At 35.7% G+C, this 20,149-nt stretch overlaps 1 protein-coding gene across 1 annotated transcript; it reads left to right on the top strand.

Annotated features, from left to right (window-relative positions):
• Window positions 1–4,859: 4,859 nt before the first annotated feature.
• On the top strand, window positions 4,860–11,680 carry SLC3A1_5 (Neutral and basic amino acid transport protein rBAT; the record flags this gene model as incomplete). Its single annotated transcript, XM_012939371.3, has 9 exons — window positions 4,860–5,310; window positions 5,364–5,665; window positions 5,714–5,833; window positions 5,880–5,975; window positions 6,061–6,182; window positions 8,477–8,754; window positions 9,229–9,464; window positions 10,595–10,711; window positions 11,432–11,680. The coding sequence occupies 9 exons, from the start codon at window positions 4,860–4,862 to the stop codon at window positions 11,678–11,680; spliced, it is 1,971 nt and encodes a 656-aa protein (XP_012794825.3).
• Window positions 11,681–20,149: the final 8,469 nt, after the last annotated feature.

Here is a 20,149-nt window from a genome sequence, read left to right as displayed (position 1 = left end):
TGTGGACTACATACACCCTATTATCTTTCGGAAATTTTCTTTCAACATGAGTAATCAGGATCAACCTTATACTTTACTTATCCTGTTTTGTTTCACAAATACATCGGAAATTCGTTTGTAGGGTGAGTTCAGCACGAATTAGCAAATAATTGATCAGTCATGTAGACAAATATGGAATATCTTTCACTAATTAGCTTTAACTACAGATGTAGTTAAAGATTTAGCTGTGTGTTTTAGCTCCGTCATCACCTCCTGTGTGTCCGTCTCCGTGTACCCATTTTGTTGTGTTCTTCTGTGAACATTACACATTTTATTCAAATACGACATCTGGTATAAGAACCACGGTAATTTTCAAGTGAACAGTATATGTTGTATTTTTGAGACCGTCAGAATTATCGACTGTATGTCAGACTAAGTTAGAAGAAGGACTATCATAAACCACTGCGAAATAATGTGTGGTGTTTGAATGAACTAATGATACCTTTGTACTTGTTGAATGCTTGATTGACTATTCTAAATACAGTACATTCGTTTTTGGTTATCTAGTACTTCTTGATCCGATTACGTTATTTCTGGGATTCTTAGTTCATACCATAATTCAAATACTTCAGTTTATCAGATCATCTTAATCATATTGACAGAATTTTCAATGTTACTGAGATGGCACTATCTAAACAAATACTTGTTTTGATACACTTACCCAACACTTCATAAATGACGTCACCAAGCCTGTTAATTGTGTTTAGTCTATCGACAGTGTCAGTTGTCAACCGTACCGGGATACCTCATCTCCGACTTAGCTTAAATGCTTCAGATTACATTTCTTCATATCCAATCACGAACATACAAGCAAATACATTTAGTTCATAAGTAGTATGTCATATCCCAATTAATCACATTCCAATGTCTTCTCATTCCAACTCAGGCAAACCCATAAAATTGTCTGTTGTCAATATGCATTATACTTGTTGTCAAAGTGAAATCAACATTCATTGGCATACATATACACTTGATAAGTTGCCTGACCAAGTTGTTTCTGGGATACGGTATAACACACGACATTTGGTAGACATAATTTAAATTAATTTAATGCAGAATAACGAGAAAACAGATGAAGAACAAGTACAAACAGACTGCAAAGATGGACAATTGATTTAGATATCAAAGAAAGGCGATCTCAGCAACTGTGATAACTATAGGGGCATCACTCTTCTCTCAACAGGATTTTGTTAAACAGAAGGAATGACTCCGAAGACACTCAACTTCGAGACTAACAGGCTGGATTTCGTAATGACGGATTGCGTACCGACCAAATCGCGGCACTATGGATCATTATGGAACAATGGATTGGATGGAATTCATCACTCTACATCAACTTCATTGACGACGGGGAAGCATTTGACATCGTGAATAGGACAACACTATGGAAACTTCTTCGATACTGCGGCGTACCTGAGAATATAGTCAACATCCTTCTAAATTCATATGATGGATTAAACCACAAAATCGTTCATGGAGGACAACTCACAGACTCGTTCGAAGTAAAGATCGGTGTCAGACAAAGTTACCTACTCTCACACTCTCTCTTTCTCCTGATGATCGACTGAATCATGAAGATGTCAATATCTGTCGGAAAGCATGTGATACAGTGGACAACTAGGATACAACTGGACAATCTAGAATTCACAGAAGATTTGGCTCTTCTATCACACACGCAACAACAAATGCAGGAGAACACGACCAGTGTAGCAGCAGCCTCAGCAACACTAGGTCTCAACATAAACGAAAGGATAGGCGAGATTCTGCGATCCGAAACAAAATGCACCAGTCGAATCACACTTGACGGAGAAACTTTGGAGGATGTAAGACATTGACATATCTGGACAGCACCATTGATGAACAAGGTGAATCTGATGCTGATGTGAATGTGTGGATCGGCAAATCAACAGCAGCATATCTACACCTGAAGAACATCTACAACTCAAAACAACTTCCAATTAACACCAAAATCAGAATTTTCAATACAAATGTGAAGACAGTTCTACTGTATGTGGCAGAAACTTGGAGAATTACGAAAGCCATCATTCAGAAGATACGTGTTTAAAGCAATTGTCGGCGGGAATCTACTTTATGAACGATCTTTGAACAAATTTTCAGTTGCCTTGACAATTATTGGCCAGTCAGAAGACAGTTCTTATAAAGTAAAAATATATTATAAGAAACCAGTGAATTACAGTGGATATTCTTCTTCTACATGATTTAAAAACTTGTTAAGGTTTTATAAAGTTTCGGGTGTTGTGAAATCATAATGCATACGATATAGAAACTCGTCCATATGGCTCCGTAATAGTTGTCCTCTGGAGCCGTGATACGGTTTTAAGAACTCCTTCAATCTTGACCACATGGCTTCAGTGTTATTAGTATGAACCCCTGTGGTAGGGTCGACAAAATGACGTTTATGCGCCACGGAATGATGGACATATCCAAGTCTATGAAGGCATCTATACGCTTTCCAATCATCTGTATATATCGTAGTGTCCGGCTGAACGTATTCCTGTATAATCGGTATTATTGTGCTTGCTTGCTGGTTATTGACCCTCTGAAAATGCCGCTTTTGCGTTGACCGGTCGTAAATTCCAAGCACCTGTCAAGTATATTTACTGAAGTGCTATATACCCATTCACCCTTATACTAAGTCCCCTGTTGTAATTTCTCTTTCACACTACTGTTTCATCTATTTCCAAATACTTCCAACTCCTCCGAATGACTCGTGTAAACGTGGCATTTTAATTGCACATATATCACGACAATACTCATACCATTGGACGGCTGAAGTTTCAATAACATCTGCAAATGATGGAGCCAGTGATACTGATGCTTTCATAATCCAATTTGCAACTATTATCTTGATTTGCCTCAGTCTCTGTAGCGATCGAACAAAGAAAGTCTCCGTTCGAGCAGACTTCTTTCTCCAACATAAAGAACATCGAAACACAATGTCATCACTATAGTCTGAGCACGGTAATGCAGTCATTTGATTACCGCAGTCACAGGCAAAGGAACTTCTTAGAACGTCCCTTGTGACCCCCAAATGCCCTGGTACTGCTGAGAGTGGGGAGAGTCCGCTCGCTCTCCCGAAATGCTCTCACACGGCCACGGGTATACAACCTCTGCCAGGGAAGTCCTATTCATGTCTTCTCGTGGCAGGGTGTTGTTTACGAAAATGAGAGGACGAAAAGCGAAGGTCCGGCGCTTCAACCGGATCCCGAACCAATGGTGCACATGGGCTCCAGTATCCTGAAGGAACAAATGGCGTATGAACGAATCGTCGGTCACCGGCTACCATAGGAATGCATCACCTCACGATGCTCCACTGCCTCGCGGAACAAACCTTCAGGTCAGAGGCTCAGGGTGTGGCCTTCTAAGTAAACCACCTGCTTCAGTTTGGGCACCCGGGCAGTATTACAGCCCTCACAAATATCAAATGGGGTCTGTGTGGCGCATATGTCTTTGGTACCTCCTTGTACCAATATCTGCGTGGTAAAATAAAATAATAAAAAATTGTAGCTGCTCAATAATCACCTCTTCGCTAAAATCCGCTGTAAGCCGATCGTACGTGAGCATCAAGTATTGAAATTGGCTCAGTGACCTTGAAATTCCTCAAACGCTTCTAATTGGCTCGTTCATAAATTGAGTCTCGCCACAATTGTCAATGCAGAATACTTCGGATCCGTTCGTAAGACACTATCGACAACAACCTACTGTGGGAGAGAAAAAACCAGATTCCATCGAAGGAGGAAGTCAGGAAGAAGCGCTGGAAGTGGATAGGACACACATTGAGGAAAGAAGCCAACTGTGTCAAAAGGCAAGCCCTCACATGTAATGCTCATGGTCAAAGGAGAAGAGTAAGATCAAAGAAAACGTTACGTTGAGAAGTGGAGACAGACATGTGAAGAATCAACAACAGTTGGATAGAACTAGAAAGGAAGGCTGATGACAAAGTGGGTTGGAGAATGCTTGTCGGCAGCATGTGCTCCATTTAGGGTAAAAGTCGTAGGTAAATAAGTAAGTAAGTAAGTAAGCAGCTGTACAACTCGAGCAAGTATTGTCATCGAAATGAAACCTTTTACTCGCTGATCTATGTTAATTCTTCTTCAATGACACCGTGGATTACTTTACTTAGTTATTAATTTTCAGTAAGGGGCTGTGAAGATTGTCGAGTTTAGATTGATATATCATGAATGGAACAACGTCAGACCACCACTGAAGACGTGAAAGTACTAGACGACCGTTTCATCCTAGTATGGGACTCCTCAGTAGTTCTTGTGTTTTCAGTGTTTAGTTGCTTATATAGTTTACCTATATGTTTACTACATGGGACTGAAGTCATCAATATTCAACTTAATTAACTAGTTCTTCTTGTTCACAAGTAATTTGCTGACTTAATACAATAAAGTACTTTTAAATAAGTTTGTGTAGGGCCGTAACTACAGCAAGATAAATTTACTACCATTTGTTGTCTAATTAGTTTGATTATCATTTCAGAACTACATTTCTCTGTTAGATACACACACACATACACACAAAGAGAGAGAGAGAGAGAGAGAGAGAGAGAGAGAGAGAAAGTCAAACTAATTATCCAATGATTATGAAAAGAGATTGAGTTGACTGGTTAGTTGTTCATTCCACTTGATACTATAACATTTCTGTATGTTCAAGCACAGCAATTATTTGGCTAGAGGAATAGTATATAAATAAGAACACATAAATGGTGAAAGATTGAAGCAACTGTCTTGTTATTCAAATTGACTACTTTCATTACAGTTCATTAGAGAACAAGTAGGAAACCAAACAAAGTCATGAAAATCGTCGACGGTCTACTATTTATGAAAAATCTTGAAAATCCAAAGCAGATAACTGAAAGAAAGAAAATTGATTTGGAGAATGGCGAGCATAATTATTCAAAGAACTTTGACAGGACGTTGACAGAAGAACAAGAAGAAGATGCAACGAGTTTTTCGTCAAAGTTACTTGAGCATAAATCTCAATTAGAGAGTCGTCTACTCACTCGTGAAGATCTGATTAATTTAGACGAAACTGAACCTCGTTGGAGATATATTCGAATAGGATTATTAATTGGATTTGGGATTATATTTTTTGGTCTTTTAGCAGCATGTATTGTTTACATAATTGTTGGAGAAAAATGCCCATCTGTGCCCAAATTACCATTTTGGAAATCAACAGTTGGTTACTGGTTAGATGTGTTTGCATTTAAAGACTCTTCTGGCGATCTAGTCGGTGATTTGAATGGTAATGAGTATTAGTGTAAAACCTCTATCACTCAAATGATTTTATCCTTATAGGACTCACATCTGAAGTAGATTACATCAAAACTGTAGTCGGTGCAGGATATGTGATATTAGGTCCCATTACTAAAGGATTTTACAATAATTCATACAATATACTCGGATTAGTGGAAGATTACAAGCAGTTAGATGAGGCAGTCGGCACAATGGATGATTTTCGTGTTCTTTTAAAACAATTTCATAAAAAGGATATAAAAGTTATCTTGACATTCGATTTCAATGCCATATCCATCAATCATAAATGGATCACAGAGAACAAAGTCAAACTGAATTCGTTTGAAAATTCTCTTAATAATGAAGTAATTTTCTTTCTTCCATAATCTCCTTATAATTTATTTAACATAAAGATGTCACGATACGGAAAAGCGATCAATGTAGATATCGGTGGTCAGAAGTTTTATTCTGTATTTGGATCACCGAATGTAGATCTAGATTTAACTTCTTCCGAAACTCAGAAAGCAATATTTGTATGTTTCAATGAATCCACTTATTAAACTGTATTATTACCGATAGGATGTGATCCACTTTTGGATGAAAGAAGGAATAGATGGAATTCTCCTGGATAATGCTGCATTTTTTGTTGAAGAAGAAGAAGGAACACAAGGCAACGTAAGTCTACGAATGATAATTCAATGATAATTGTTTGTCCCTTTATAAACTATTCTCTTTCCTTTTACTCTATCTGTATATTTAGCTCGGTTCAACATGGTCGGAAAACTGTCCTAATTCTCAATTATATAGAAATGGAAGTGTGAAATTTGTTGAAATTGTAAGAGAAGAAATGAACAAGTGGATTAAGGAAAGTGGAAAAGAAAAGTAAGTTCGTTATTGATTATTAATTTTGTTAAATTTTGCCAACTAAAACCCAATAATGATTAGTTGGAGACTCTGGGTGACATGGCTCAGAATCGATCACAATGGCGTCGGTGTATACACTCTCTGTCTTCCCTTAAACTAGGAGATTGAAATCGCTTCATATCTTTCTTTCTACCTACTTATTATTTCTTCCTGTATTATATTCTTATATGCAATCTTTCATATATCACTACCATTGAAGTAACGACTTCTATGAGTTTGGTGTTCATCTTGTTGTGCTAATCAGGTATGGCATCTTGAACCGATGTATATATGTGCTTGTTCCTTCATTGTAGCTGACTGACTGAATGATTGGTTGAACATCAGAGATATTAGTATAAATACAGACCAATAATAGTTTCGACCGTACAGTTTACTATGTTTTTACCGTGAATTTAATGAATTAAATGGGTAAGGCGAAACTGTCCAAGAATAAACAGGTAAGTAAACAAAGAGTCTTTGTTTATGTGTTTGGTATATATATAGATTACACACTCAGCGATACTCCGATAGTAAAGTTATGCAGAGCAATTCAATGAACTTTCAATGTAGGCAGAATATAGTTTTCTGTGCATCATTTGATAACCTCGAGATTGAAAGACAAACTACGTAGACTATTTGTCAACTGCTCGTGTAGAGCAATTCAGATGTCCCAGAAATTATCATTTTCATGGTCACAGACACCTACATGATATCAAAGTAAATGTGTAGTTTAACGATGTCAATAGTTCTAGTCTACTCCATTTGATATTAATGAATCTTACATCTAACATGAATCAGTCATCTACAATAATAAATCATATCGATAGTTATCTGCGTAAATCTGTCAGATAGAGAATCGTTCAATTGGTAGGAACACTAGTTGTTTAGAAGAAAAAAAAAACTGGACCTTTATGTTGAAGAGAAATATGTCCAAAAGCTTTTTGTACCTTGGCTAACTTCAAGTTCAACAAGTCACTTTGATGATAAAATGGTATCATTCGACTAACATACCAACAGTTGTCTTCTTTATGTTTATGAATTTCAATGTATCTTATCCTAATTTACTAATTGGTTTTTGATTCATACCACTCTATACATTACTCGAATGACGTAGTGAAACTTCATCAGTTGAGATGACTAGGACATGTGTTACGTATGCCCAACCACCGACTGCCTTGATTTGCGATGTTTTGTTGTATAGGAGTAGATTGGAAGAAAGCTAGAGGCGGCCAGACCAAAACATGGCACAAGCCCATGAAGTCACTGACAAGCAGACTGAGTCATATTGGCAGGTGTAGACTACCTGGTTTCGGGGACCGCAAGACGATAGCAACCGATGGTTAGAGACCTTGAATGACATGGCTCAAAATCGTTTGCAATGACGCAGGTACATCCACTCTTTGTGTTCTCCGAAATTCTAATCTTCTGAATTCTTCACGTCCCTTTCTTTTTTCTCTTTCCAAATTTATTTCACTGGACTATACGCCTTGAATAACATCGTCAAACCCTAATTTTTCTGATTACAGCTTGTAATTTTACTACATCTAGCACTGCAGGATTTGAATCGACCACTGCATCTCTGTGCTAATGTGTTGTGTCAACTCGAACTGATATACGTACGTACGAAGTTCTACGTTGTTACTGACTGACTGATACATTACTCAATCATCAACTAACCCATTGTTCTACTTTGTAATTACTTCATTATTTCTATCATTCCATGTTATCTATACTTATTACGATTAACAAGCTCATAATTTTAAATGGTCCATAAGAAGATTCATGTGAACATCCCATACTAGAGTGTGTGATGGAAGAGCCAAATCATCTAAGAAGTTTAAATCGTTTAATTGCATGCAAGCTGTCTATTGTATTTCATGATTCCCCTCCGATGTCGAAGTCTTCATAATCCATCGAACCATCAGAAGGAAGAGAATCGCTCCGAGTAAGAAGCATTGTATGCCTCTATCATCTGTCTTCTATGCACGACTTTGGACTGTAGTCCGTTGTGTGAGTTCCGTATGATGTTGACATTCTTCTCAAGTGCAGGTATTTACTATAAACTTGTAAAATCAGATACGAATCTATCCAAAGGAATATTCTTCATTCATATTTCTGGAAGTTGTTAAACTATCAGTGATTAACTGGTATTCACATTGAACAATTAATTATTTAGACAATAATTATAATATTTGTTACAAAGATGATTGTGACTACAGTTTATCCACATAATCCCAAACATATATGTATTGTATATACAATATATTCTACAGATTATTGGCTGTGAACTCTGGTGATACAGGTTGTGGTGTGGGCGATAATCCAGATCCAATGTTAATGTTCCGAGATGTGGCTGATTTAATAATCAGTCGTGAATTGGTTTTCAATAGGGGTAGAAGTGAAATGCGAGAATCATTCGACAAAACAACCATAGAGAAATATTCTACATATTCAGACTCTGATAGGGAGAAATTAGGATTGATAGCAAGTACTTCAAATAATCCAACAGATTCAGATGTGACTCAGCTTGCATTAACATTATTATTACCAGGTATGTTAACATGATTATGGCATCTGTTTATATGAATTAAAACTATTCTTCCATTTTGATATTCTAGTCTTCTAATGCAAATTAATTCATCATTGAAAATATGAAATTCACAAATTGTGGGACATTCATAGCAACACTATTGAATGAGAACGACGGTTCAAATTGATACACACTACAAGATGTCATGATGAATGTTTATGAAAACACATTTTCCAACTGCCTGCAAATTCTAAATACCAGAAGATTAATCCAACAATCACTAACGACGTCGTCAGGTAGACGTGATTGATGATTTTTGTACATTCTAATAGTATCTTGTTCTGTGAACACAATGTTTACATTGTGAATTCCATCATGAAACTAAACAAGAAGTGTTTAATCTGTAATCACTCACAATTAATCATTGAAGCATTTCGATAGTGTAATGTGTTTAGCTTACTCAATTATCATACAATATATTCTTCACATCTATAGGACAACCAATAATTTATTATGGAACTGAGACGGGTATCAGTACCATGGAATTATCTCTTATTCCGGAAAAGTTATATCCAAAAGGGAAACGTTACAATGATGAAGTGGGATTTTGGTCTACACGATCTCATTTACCAATGCCATGGGATTTCAATGGGAGGAGATTTTCAGCAACAATAAATGACTCTAGTTTTAGTGACTATTTGGATGGTTATTCACATAAGGAAACCGTTGAAGTAAGTTATATTAGTGACTTTCATACATTAAAACCTTTCAAGTTTAATATAAAGTAACTGACAAGCTTTATTCAATATCTGTAAGGTACTAACGCAGTACAGAGTGGGTTAGAGAATGCTGGTCAGTGGCCTGTGCTCCATTGTGAGTAACAGACGTAAGTAAGTAAGTAAGTAAGTAAGTAAGTAGTAAGTAAGTAAGTAAGTAAGTAAGTAAGTAAGTAGTAAGTAAGTAAGTAAGTAAGCGAGTGAGTAAGTAAGTGAGTGAAGTGAGTAGTAGGCAGTGAGTGCAAGTGAGGTAAGTGAGTGAGTAAGTGAAGTAGTAGTAAGTAAGTGAAGTGAAGTGAGTAGTGAGTGAAGTAAGAGTAAGTGAAGTAAGTAAGTAAGTAAGGTAAGTAAGGTAAGTAAAGTAAGTAAGTAAGTAAGTAAGTAAGGATACTCAAGCATAGAAAATAGTAATTCAAATGATTTGTCCACTTCTCCAAACATTCAGTATTTCCAATCTGATGGCTAATGATTAAAGTAAACAGAATGGAATAAGTTGGTCATCTGTTTACTACTAGTGATCAATTATGATAGTGTTGAGCTAAACTATTCATCATTTATAATGAAATTATAACGATTATTCATGTTATTCAAGATTCCTTCATTCAATATTCGCCAGGATGACAATGTGAAATGAGGAAACGTTGTGTGAATTATGAATTGAAAAATTCAATGATATTTAATTGTGATATAATGCCCGTAATCTGAACATGAACAGACATTGATAGATTCCAGGAAAGTTCACTTCATATCATGTTACAACTTGAAAGGATTGGTGAAATAGTGCAAACCGAATGAAACTCTGGTTTCAAAATGAAGTTATGAATGAACTCACCTGGTAACCGGCTTAATTTTCAATCAATTTAAGCTACCGTTTCAGTGAGTGTAGTTGTATTTTTTATTGACATACAAGTCTTGGTTGATATTGAACAATTTGTGATAAATTGACGGATGCTTCATTTGAAATGAATACCATATGTGAAAGTATTTATTTTGGTTGACAGAAATAGTTAAGTCATATAGTACTGTTGTAATGCAAACACTTGTACAAATCATTCTGAATGTGACAATCTTTTTGTTCTTTGAAGATTCAGCTTGCTGAGGGAAATAATCTATCAAAACTTCATCTCGTTAAGAAATTGGTGACTTTACGTCAGCATCATAGTTTGAAATGGGGAACAATGGAGCGGATAAGTTTTGGTGAAGTAAGTGATTTCATAGTTTACTTTTTCTGAGGTAGTTTTCGCACGCGACCACTGTGAGTTAAATGTTTAAAAGGAACATTCAAAGTCAAAAATCATATCACACATCAATAATCACCATGATCAATTTCATGAGAGATAAGCGACTCTTCAACTCTGTTGCTCCATTTTCTTATATCGAATTCCGTTATCATCTATTCGTTACATAACGATATTGGTATAGGCATCCATAAGATAGTTGATAATGTTACGTAAGAAAGCTATGCCAATGAACAACTTGTTTGGAGTTGTTTAGCTAAAGCTTCATTAATCACTATGTTGAAACATTTGTTTCAATATGTTTACTTATTCTAGATGGTTATTTCATGAACAAATTAAGGAAAATGTTGTTCACTCATTCATTCATTATCACCATTCAACATAAGAACTTGAAGCATTAGGTTCGTGACTTCCGAAGGAACTCGACATTCACCATGAGGCGTCATAACATTTCTAAATGAAGACCTTCTAACTCCGAAGGCAGAGGTTAAGTGGTTTAAATTATTTTTTCTGATTGGCGTTTTTCAACGAGTTATTTTTCTACGGGATCAGGTCTCTAACTCCATGCCCAACCCTCTTCCTTTATCTGGGTTTGGGACCGGCACTAACCTCAGAGGGTTTCCAGACGGAGTTAAAGCTGTTCAATATCTAAGTTTACATATTGTTTGAATAATTTAATTTTAGGCATCGTCGGATCATGTAGAAGCATTTGTACGAAAGGCAAAAGGATTCCCATCATTCATTGTGGTAATATTGAAGCAGTTAATGGAGGATTATCTTTTGGATCTCACTTCTGTTTGTTCATCAGTTACATCGAAAATAATTTATCCTTCACATCCACATTTACAAGTTGACATTCCATTAACAACTTCAAAAATATACATTCCGAAAATGGACAATTCAAACTACATCTTAGTATTTCATTGTAATTGATTAGATCTTTATCGTATTCGAAATCCTCTAATCAACATTTCAGATTGATTCGAATCTGACATGGAATAACCAATTGTAATCTCATTCACTACTCTGTTTATTGTGACTTTCTACATTCATTTTGTTAGTGTATTGAATTTGACATAAAATTATCTATGGTGTATAACCGTTTTCATTTTATTGTAAATCTCTGATTTTCATGGAGATTGTGAATTTGTCTGTCAACATACTTCGAATCAGAGAGGAAGTGACTATTCTGTGGAGATTCTATGTGACATTCAATGACGAAAGACTGTTTGCTGGATATTTTATTGTGTCACATCCACGTATTTATATACTGATTAATGTGATTAGTGAAATATACACCATTTTGTAAGTTCTTATTATCTTTTGTAATTCTTCTGTTTTACCTTGGTGGTAAGGTAAAACTATGGTATCAATCAAAGAAATTTCATTAAGATTGTTATTTACGGTAATACGGTTTCTTCTGAGGTAATCATCTTGATTAATCTTCCGAAAACATTTAGTGCTTGGGGCATTTTTGTACTGAATGAATTTGCAGAGTTAAAATCAACATACCGATTTGAATGTATCGGTTTTCGATATATGATCTGATTTAGACTACTATTAGAATTCCTTTCAAACAAACAGTCTAAGATTGAAGCTTCATGATGTTCATTTTCCTTTTCGAAAGTGAATTTGATGTGTTCTCACATTGCGCTTATGTATTTGGAGAGATTTCAAAGAAGAGTCTTTTTATTAATGACAAATGTGTCATCTGAATATCTGAACCAGATACGCGCTCTGATGGTGCTGGCGAAAATAGACGACTCAATGTGGTACACAGATAAATTTGCAATAATTGGAGATACTGCAGATCACATGGTTAAACCATTCGAATGGCGCACATTTTGTTGGCTTGTCCAGTGAGCAGTACAACAGATGATGAGCACCATCAAAACGTCAGTCACAGTTCTGTTTCACTTGTGAAGTGAGAATAGAATCAACATCAATCTTTGCAATTCCTTATTTTAAGTTGTTTCGGATAGTTGGTAGGCACACCGGTTATTACAGTCGTTTAGAACAGCAGTCAGGTTATGACTAGTCATCGCCGAATCCAAACAGGATGTTAACTTCATTTGATTCACTGGGAAATATCTACTATCGGTTCATTCCTAACTGTGTGGCCATATATATTTCAACTACCAGATGTCTGTTTACGTCGATTCTCTTATCCTCTAAAATTATCAACAGAACCTGTTCAGCTGTATGAAAATTGCAATAGGAAACATGAGACACACTTGTTTAACGAACAATTCTATATTTTGGATAGATCAGTTCTCAAATATGTATTACTGCAAAGTGACAATCTATGATTTGCTTCACACATACAGTTGCTAGCTTATGAACTTGAATAGATCATGAACAAGTATTCGGATAGGATAGCATGAATTCATGTTATTTCTCCGAATCCTCATCAGCTACTTAAAAACCATGAAATGTTATTACCAAAACTGCATACGGAAGTCAACTTATATACACAAGTGAAGTCGATTGAAAGTATATACACATCATCATGAGGATTAAAGGATAAAATGAAATTTATGAAATGAAAGAATTGCAAACAAATTTATTGTACACGAGAAGGTTGTGGAACATCAAAGATAATAAGGACAAAGATCAAATTGTAGTGTATGTTACATATGTCAACAGACATATATAGTAGGTGACACTAATCGAAAGCTGAGTGGCTGGCAGCAGAAGGCTAAGAAGATCGAATTGAAGTAAATAGAAACGGAAATAGAAAGGAATTGTGAATTGGAAGAATGTAAAAGACAGTTGATTGAAGATTTGCAAATGAAGCATTCAATGTATCGTTCTCGTATTATTTGATGATATTCTGTACGTAATAATAAACTGGTTGTCCCCATCTGAGTTTTATACCATTACAATAGAACTAATGATGAATGAATGGAATTTATGAAACTGATCTAATCGTAAATAAGAACGAAAAGAACAACGTGGTTCAGACGAGAGATTCATTAACTTTTCAATGATGTCTTTCTAACAACAGTATAATCAGATATACATGTAAAATAGGATTACGTATGGTGATCAGAAGAGTTTTGAGAATAAACTGTATTGAGTGAAAAGCATGGGAACAAGTGTAAATACGTTCATTATAACTAAAGCAATAACTTTTTCACTTTAGTTACATTATCTTACTGAAGCATATTAAAGAAAAATCGCACAGTCATGATTTAATTACAATGCCCTACTTCACATTGTTTTCTTTGTGAGGTTATACTCTTTCTCTCGAATCTCAGGAATACTTGGTACAATGATCTTGAGGTTTGATGAATAACATACAAACTAATCCTGTTGATTAATGTGATGTTATTATTACTTTAAGAAGGTGAATATTCTGGCTAAAATTCACATGGTATCTTCTTTATAGATACACTGAGAATAGGATACAATCAAGAAAGTACAGTTCACTATAAGTTGATATTACTTCATTTATTTTTCATGAGGTGAAGTTAGAGTTTTCAGATTATTGGCCTCTATATTCCAACGGTTCGATTTGTTTCAACAATCAGTGTGATTGGTATACACGAACTATAGTCAGTTTGAAGTGATTACATCAAAGCTTACTTAACTTCCGAAGGAACTCGGCTTTCATCATGAGGCGTCATAGTTCTTCTAAATAAAGACCTTCTGACTCCCATGGCAGAGTTTAAAAGGTTTGAATAATTTTTTTCTGGTTAGCGTTTTTTTAGCGAGTTAGTTTTCTACGGGACGGGGTAGCTAACCCCATGCTCAACCCTCCTCCTTTATCAGGGCTTGGGACCGGCAGTAGCCCCCGGAGGGACTCCAGACGGAGTTGATTACATCAAAGCAATGTAGGTTATTTATTGATGGGCTATTTGCACGTAACTACTTAAACAGATTTCCATTAAATACAATCTTTATATTATTACTTACTTGATGGATATATGTTCAGTATGTTACATAAGATGTACTTTATAGGTAAGCAGCGTCCTAGGCAACGCTCAACTTCAATGAAAATTTTAAGTTACGTAGTAATCAAAATGAGATAAGAATGAAACAACATATAGAAAAGAGATGTCACTTAACGATGATGAGAAAGGTGAACATCACAAAGAACATTTGTCAAAACAATTTAAAAGTGAGATATAGAACAGAGATATAAGGGATAATGTTCCGCTTGACGAATATTAAGCGATAAAGAAGAGAAAAGAAACACGTACCAAGAAACAAATAAGGAAATGAGAGGGAATGTTAAGACTATGGTGAACTAGGGGATTGGATATATCACCTAGCAAAACAAAAGTCAGACTTCGGTTAATAAATTGCTTAGATCTTCTCTCTTCATAGGTTTCTTATCCAGTTTATCTTAGAAACGGTTCGTCTTAATATGTGAATACTTTTGAATAAATATTTTGATAAAGATAGATATTCAGCATTCAATCTATAGACTTTATATTCATTTACCTTTTGATAACCATGGTGGATAGAGGCCGTATATGTGGCTGGGAAAAGGTTAGGGGTGACCAAATCAAAACGTGGCATCAGTGCTTGAAGTCACTAACTTCTAATCTGAGCCATGTTGGTAAACGCAGACTACTTGGTTGGAGTCCAAGCGACTATCGTAACCAATGGTTAGAGACTCTTGGTGACATGGCTCAGAATCAATCACAATGGAGTAGATGGATACACACTCTATCTTCTCTTAAACTAAGAGATTAAAATGGCTTCATATCTTTCTTTGTACCAACTAATTCTTTCTTCCTGTATTATATCCTTATATGCAATCTTTCTTTTATATATTACCACCTCTGAATTAACTACCTCAATGAGTCCGGTGTTCATCTTGTTGTGTTAATGAGGAATGTCAACTTGGACCGGTACATATACGTGCCTTGTCCCACATTGTAGCTGACTGACTGACAGATTATTCAAAAACATTTAAGACAGCAGCTAGTGGTTCTATGTGTGTTTCATAAAACTGATTAATTCTGGATCTTATCTATTGTAGGATGTTTGCTACTTACTGTTAAAGGGTATCAATCACGGTTATAAACAGCTGCTCAATGTCCTCTAGCTTATCATTGTGTATTTGACCTCAGAATGTGTTGAAAACTATTCTCAAACTGTAAACAATTTCAGACAGACTTGATTGGATGGTTTGCTTCTGACTTCAGTTTAGAAATTACTACTTACTTCATAATTAACGTGGCAAGAGAAATGTGAAATTCCATCTGGATTACCATAATCTCATAATATATACTTAATCCCTCACTGGCAATTCAGTTAGTGTTTTATATCTTAGTTAGTGTAAGAAAAACCTATATGAACTTTAGAATTAACTAAATACTCTGTATTACTAACTGTCAGTTTGACAGCCTTAATTACTTATACACTTACATGCACCTGTTACTCTCAAGTGGAGCATAGGCCACCGATCAGCACTCTCCAACACACTCTCTCATGAGACTTCCTTTCTACTTCTATCCAATCGTTGTTCATTATTCTCATGTCCATCTTCATTTCTTGACGTAATGTATTATTTGGTCTTCCTCTTCTCCTCTGGCCATGGAGATCCCAAGTGAGGGCACGCCTTGTGATGCAGTCAAGGGCTTACCACAGTGCTTCTTCATGTGATGTGTTCCTCACTTGTTCTGGATTATTATCTCCCACAATAGGTTGTTTCTCATAGTGTCTAGCAAACGGATTCGAAGTATTTTGCATAGACAACTGTTAATAAGCACTTGTATCTTGTGGATGATGGCTTTCGTAGTTCTCCAGGTTTCCGCCACATACACTAGAACTGTCTTCACATTTGTATTGAAAATTCTGACTTTCGTGTTGATTGGAAGTTGTTTTGAGTTGTAGATGTTCTTCAGTTGTAGACATGCTGTTGTTGATTCGTCGATCCACACATTCACATCTGCGTCAGATTCACCTTGTTCATCAATGGTGCTATCCAGATATGTCGATGATTTTACATCCTCCAAAGTTTCTCCGTCAAGTGTGATTCGACTGGTGCATTTTGTTTCGGATCGCAGAATCTCGCTTTTGCTTTTGTTTATGTTGAGACCTCCTTGTTCATCAATGATGCTGATCAGATATGTGACAGCCTGAATACTTTACTAATAGTGTAAAGTGAGATTATTTCATTTCAGATAATTGTGTTCAGATTGTTGATGATAAAGTTCCTTATGTAGATTATCATTGTTGTTTTGTTTCATGCTTCTTTTGACATTCCTTCTTGAAATCCTATTGATAATATTTTCTTATGGAAACCTTTGAAATAAACAGTATAATGTTGTTTATGAAATTACGTTCCTTATTCTGCTCCAACGTGAGAATTTTTCTAATGTAAAAATCTTGGTCATTTGTTAAAACACAATTTAATTAAGTTTCGTGTTCTTCTTGTACACAACAATCGTTAATCTAGAAACTATTCAAAAGAGTCCAAAGCCACTTGTCTTCTACCAGAACATAAAGATTTGAAGAAACTCATCCTCCATTTGTCTTTAGTAACATTGTCACTCACAGACCGATTCATTCCGTTTTAAGCAGATGGAGTAATAACAGAAATGAAAGAAAAACACATCATGATTTATAATTAACATTATGGTAACATGATATAATAACACTGATATCAATACATTCAAACAATTGTGTATACGAAGTCGATTGGAGAGACATCAAAATTTTTGACTTGGCAAAGTTCAAGAATTCCAGAAATATGGCATCGAACAACAATCAATAGGCACACAGTTTATGAATCCATATTGAAGAATCCAATCTATCACAATACCAGAGATCAAACAACATAGTTTTAACTTGAATCGAAAAGCAGATGAAAGAAACAAAATCTATGAAGATATCTGATTATATACATGGTCATTGGAATGAACTAATTTAACAGTTGCGATATAAATAAGAAGTCCACCTACATGAAGTAGGTTCTGAGGATGCATTTTGAAATAACAATGAAAATTTCAAAAGTTATTCAGGTAACTCAGAGAATTCAACACCGCCAAAAAAAGGAAACCGTAAAATGGTTTGTAGCAAAAGACTATAAAGAATGAATGTTAAGCTAAAACCCTGGTGAGAAACAACTCACCATTTTGTACTCTTTTTCGCGCTCTCCCTTTAAGTGCCAATTTTGCCAAAAATGATAAACCTTGTTATTCTGTAGTAGAGTTACTCCTGAAATACTACGTGCTAGGATAAGAAAACGTACCAATTATCGTTCGGAATTAATATATCACAATTCAATGGAATTCATCACTCTACATCAACTTCATTGACTACGAGAAAGCACTTGACAGCGTGTAAAGGACAACACTACAGAGTGCCTCAGAAGGTAGTCAATATCATACGGAATTCCTATGATGGATTAAACCACAAAATCGTTCATGGAGGACAACTCACAGACTCGTTCGAAGTAAAGATCGGTGTCAGACAAAGTTACCTACTCTCACACTCTCTCTTTCTCCTGATGATCGACTGAATCATGAAGATGTCAATATCTGTCGGAAAGCATGTGATACAGTGGACAACTAGGATACAACTGGACAATCTAGAATTCACAGAAGATTTGGCTCTTCTATCACACACGCAACAACAAATGCAGGAGAACACGACCAGTGTAGCAACAGCCTCAGCAACACTAGGTCTCAACATAAACGAAAGGATAGGCGAGATTCTGCGATCCGAAACAAAATGCACCAGTCGAATCACACTTGACGGAGAAACTTTGGAGGATGTAAAATCATCGACATATCTGGATAGCACCATTGATGAACAAGGTGAATCTGATGCAGATGTGAATGTGTGGATCGACGAATCAACAACAGCATGTCTACAACTGAAGAACATCTACAACTCAAAACAACTTCCAATCAACACGAAAGTCAGAATTTTCAATACAAATGTGAAGACAGTTCTAGTGTATGTGGCGGAAACCTGGAGAACTACGAAAGCCATCATCCACAAGATACAAGTGCTTATTAACAGTTGTCTATGCAAAATACTTCGAATCCGTTTGCTAGACACTATGAGAAACAACCTATTGTGGGAGATAATAATCCAGAACAAGTGAGGAACACATCACATGAAGAAGCACTGTAGTAAGCCCTTGACTGCATCACAAGGCGTGCCCTCACTTGGGATCTCCATGGCCAGAGGAGAAGAGGAAGACCAAATAATACATTACGTCAAGAAATGAAGATGGACATGAGAATAATGAACAACGATTGGATAGAAGTAGAAAGGAAGTCTCATGAGAGAGTGTGTTGGAGAGTGCTGATCGGTGGCCTATGCTCCACTTGGGAGTAACATGCGTAACTTCAACTTCAACAACTCGATTTCAATGCTACTATACACTGAAGCTGCATTTCAGTCTGCTACAAAAGTTACCAAATTGGTGTACTGTGATAATCATGTAAAACGAAACACTATACTTTCTGGTCTTATGGATGATTCATTGTTTTCATCATTATTCACGTTAATGAATAATACAAAAATACAATCTAACTTATCACAAAATCAAGGGTTTATTAACGTCTAATAATCGAGATATTTCTGATGTAAAGTATGTATACTTGTTTTGTTTTTAAGGAATAATATTGATGTTTTTAATTTGTAAAGAACTCCGTCTGGAGCCCCTCTGGGTCTACTGCCGGTCTCATGACCGGATAAAGGACGACGGTTCGGCATGGGATTATCCACCCCATCCCGTAGAAGACTAACTCGCTAAAAAACTTTAACCAGAAAAACTAATTCAAGTAATTTGTAAAGATTTTTTTGAAAGGAAAATTCATAACCAATGAGTCGTATGATTATTCCACAACTAGATTTTTGCTATCAGAATTGTTTTATTTTTAATTCAAATACTCAAATCATTGAATAAATGATGTTCAAGATTCCCAGGATGATTCCCAACATTATTCAAGACACTCCTTGTAAAACATCGTTCTTGGTTCTTATCCTTTATGTAACTATGAGCACTATCAGTCAGTCAGTCACTCAGTCAGTCAGTAACAACATAGAACTTCGTAAGTAAGTGTATCAGCTCAAGTTGCCATACCACATTAGCACAGAAATACAATGATCGATAGTAAAAGTGTAATCAGTAATCAAAAAGGGATATGAAGAATTCAAAAGATTATAATTTTTTTGGGGGGGGAGGCAACACAAAAAATGGAACTCTATACAACTGATAAGCTCTAAAATTAAAACTAGTACAATCTTCTAGTATTAATTTATCATGAATATGAATTGATTCAATTAAAAACCTTAAATTCATTATCATATTTCTCATTTTCAAATAATACACTTTGACTCATGATCTCAACTATTGAAATTATTATAATATCCACAAAAATCCCTACTCATAGTATTCATCGTCATGTGCTCACTAGTGACTGTCTT

Source organism: Schistosoma haematobium, chromosome 4 (genome assembly GCF_000699445.3).
Source record: "Schistosoma haematobium chromosome 4, whole genome shotgun sequence".
Classification (NCBI taxonomy): Eukaryota; Metazoa; Platyhelminthes; class Trematoda; order Strigeidida; family Schistosomatidae; genus Schistosoma; species Schistosoma haematobium.
This window is presented reverse-complemented; position numbering and strand designations above follow the sequence as displayed.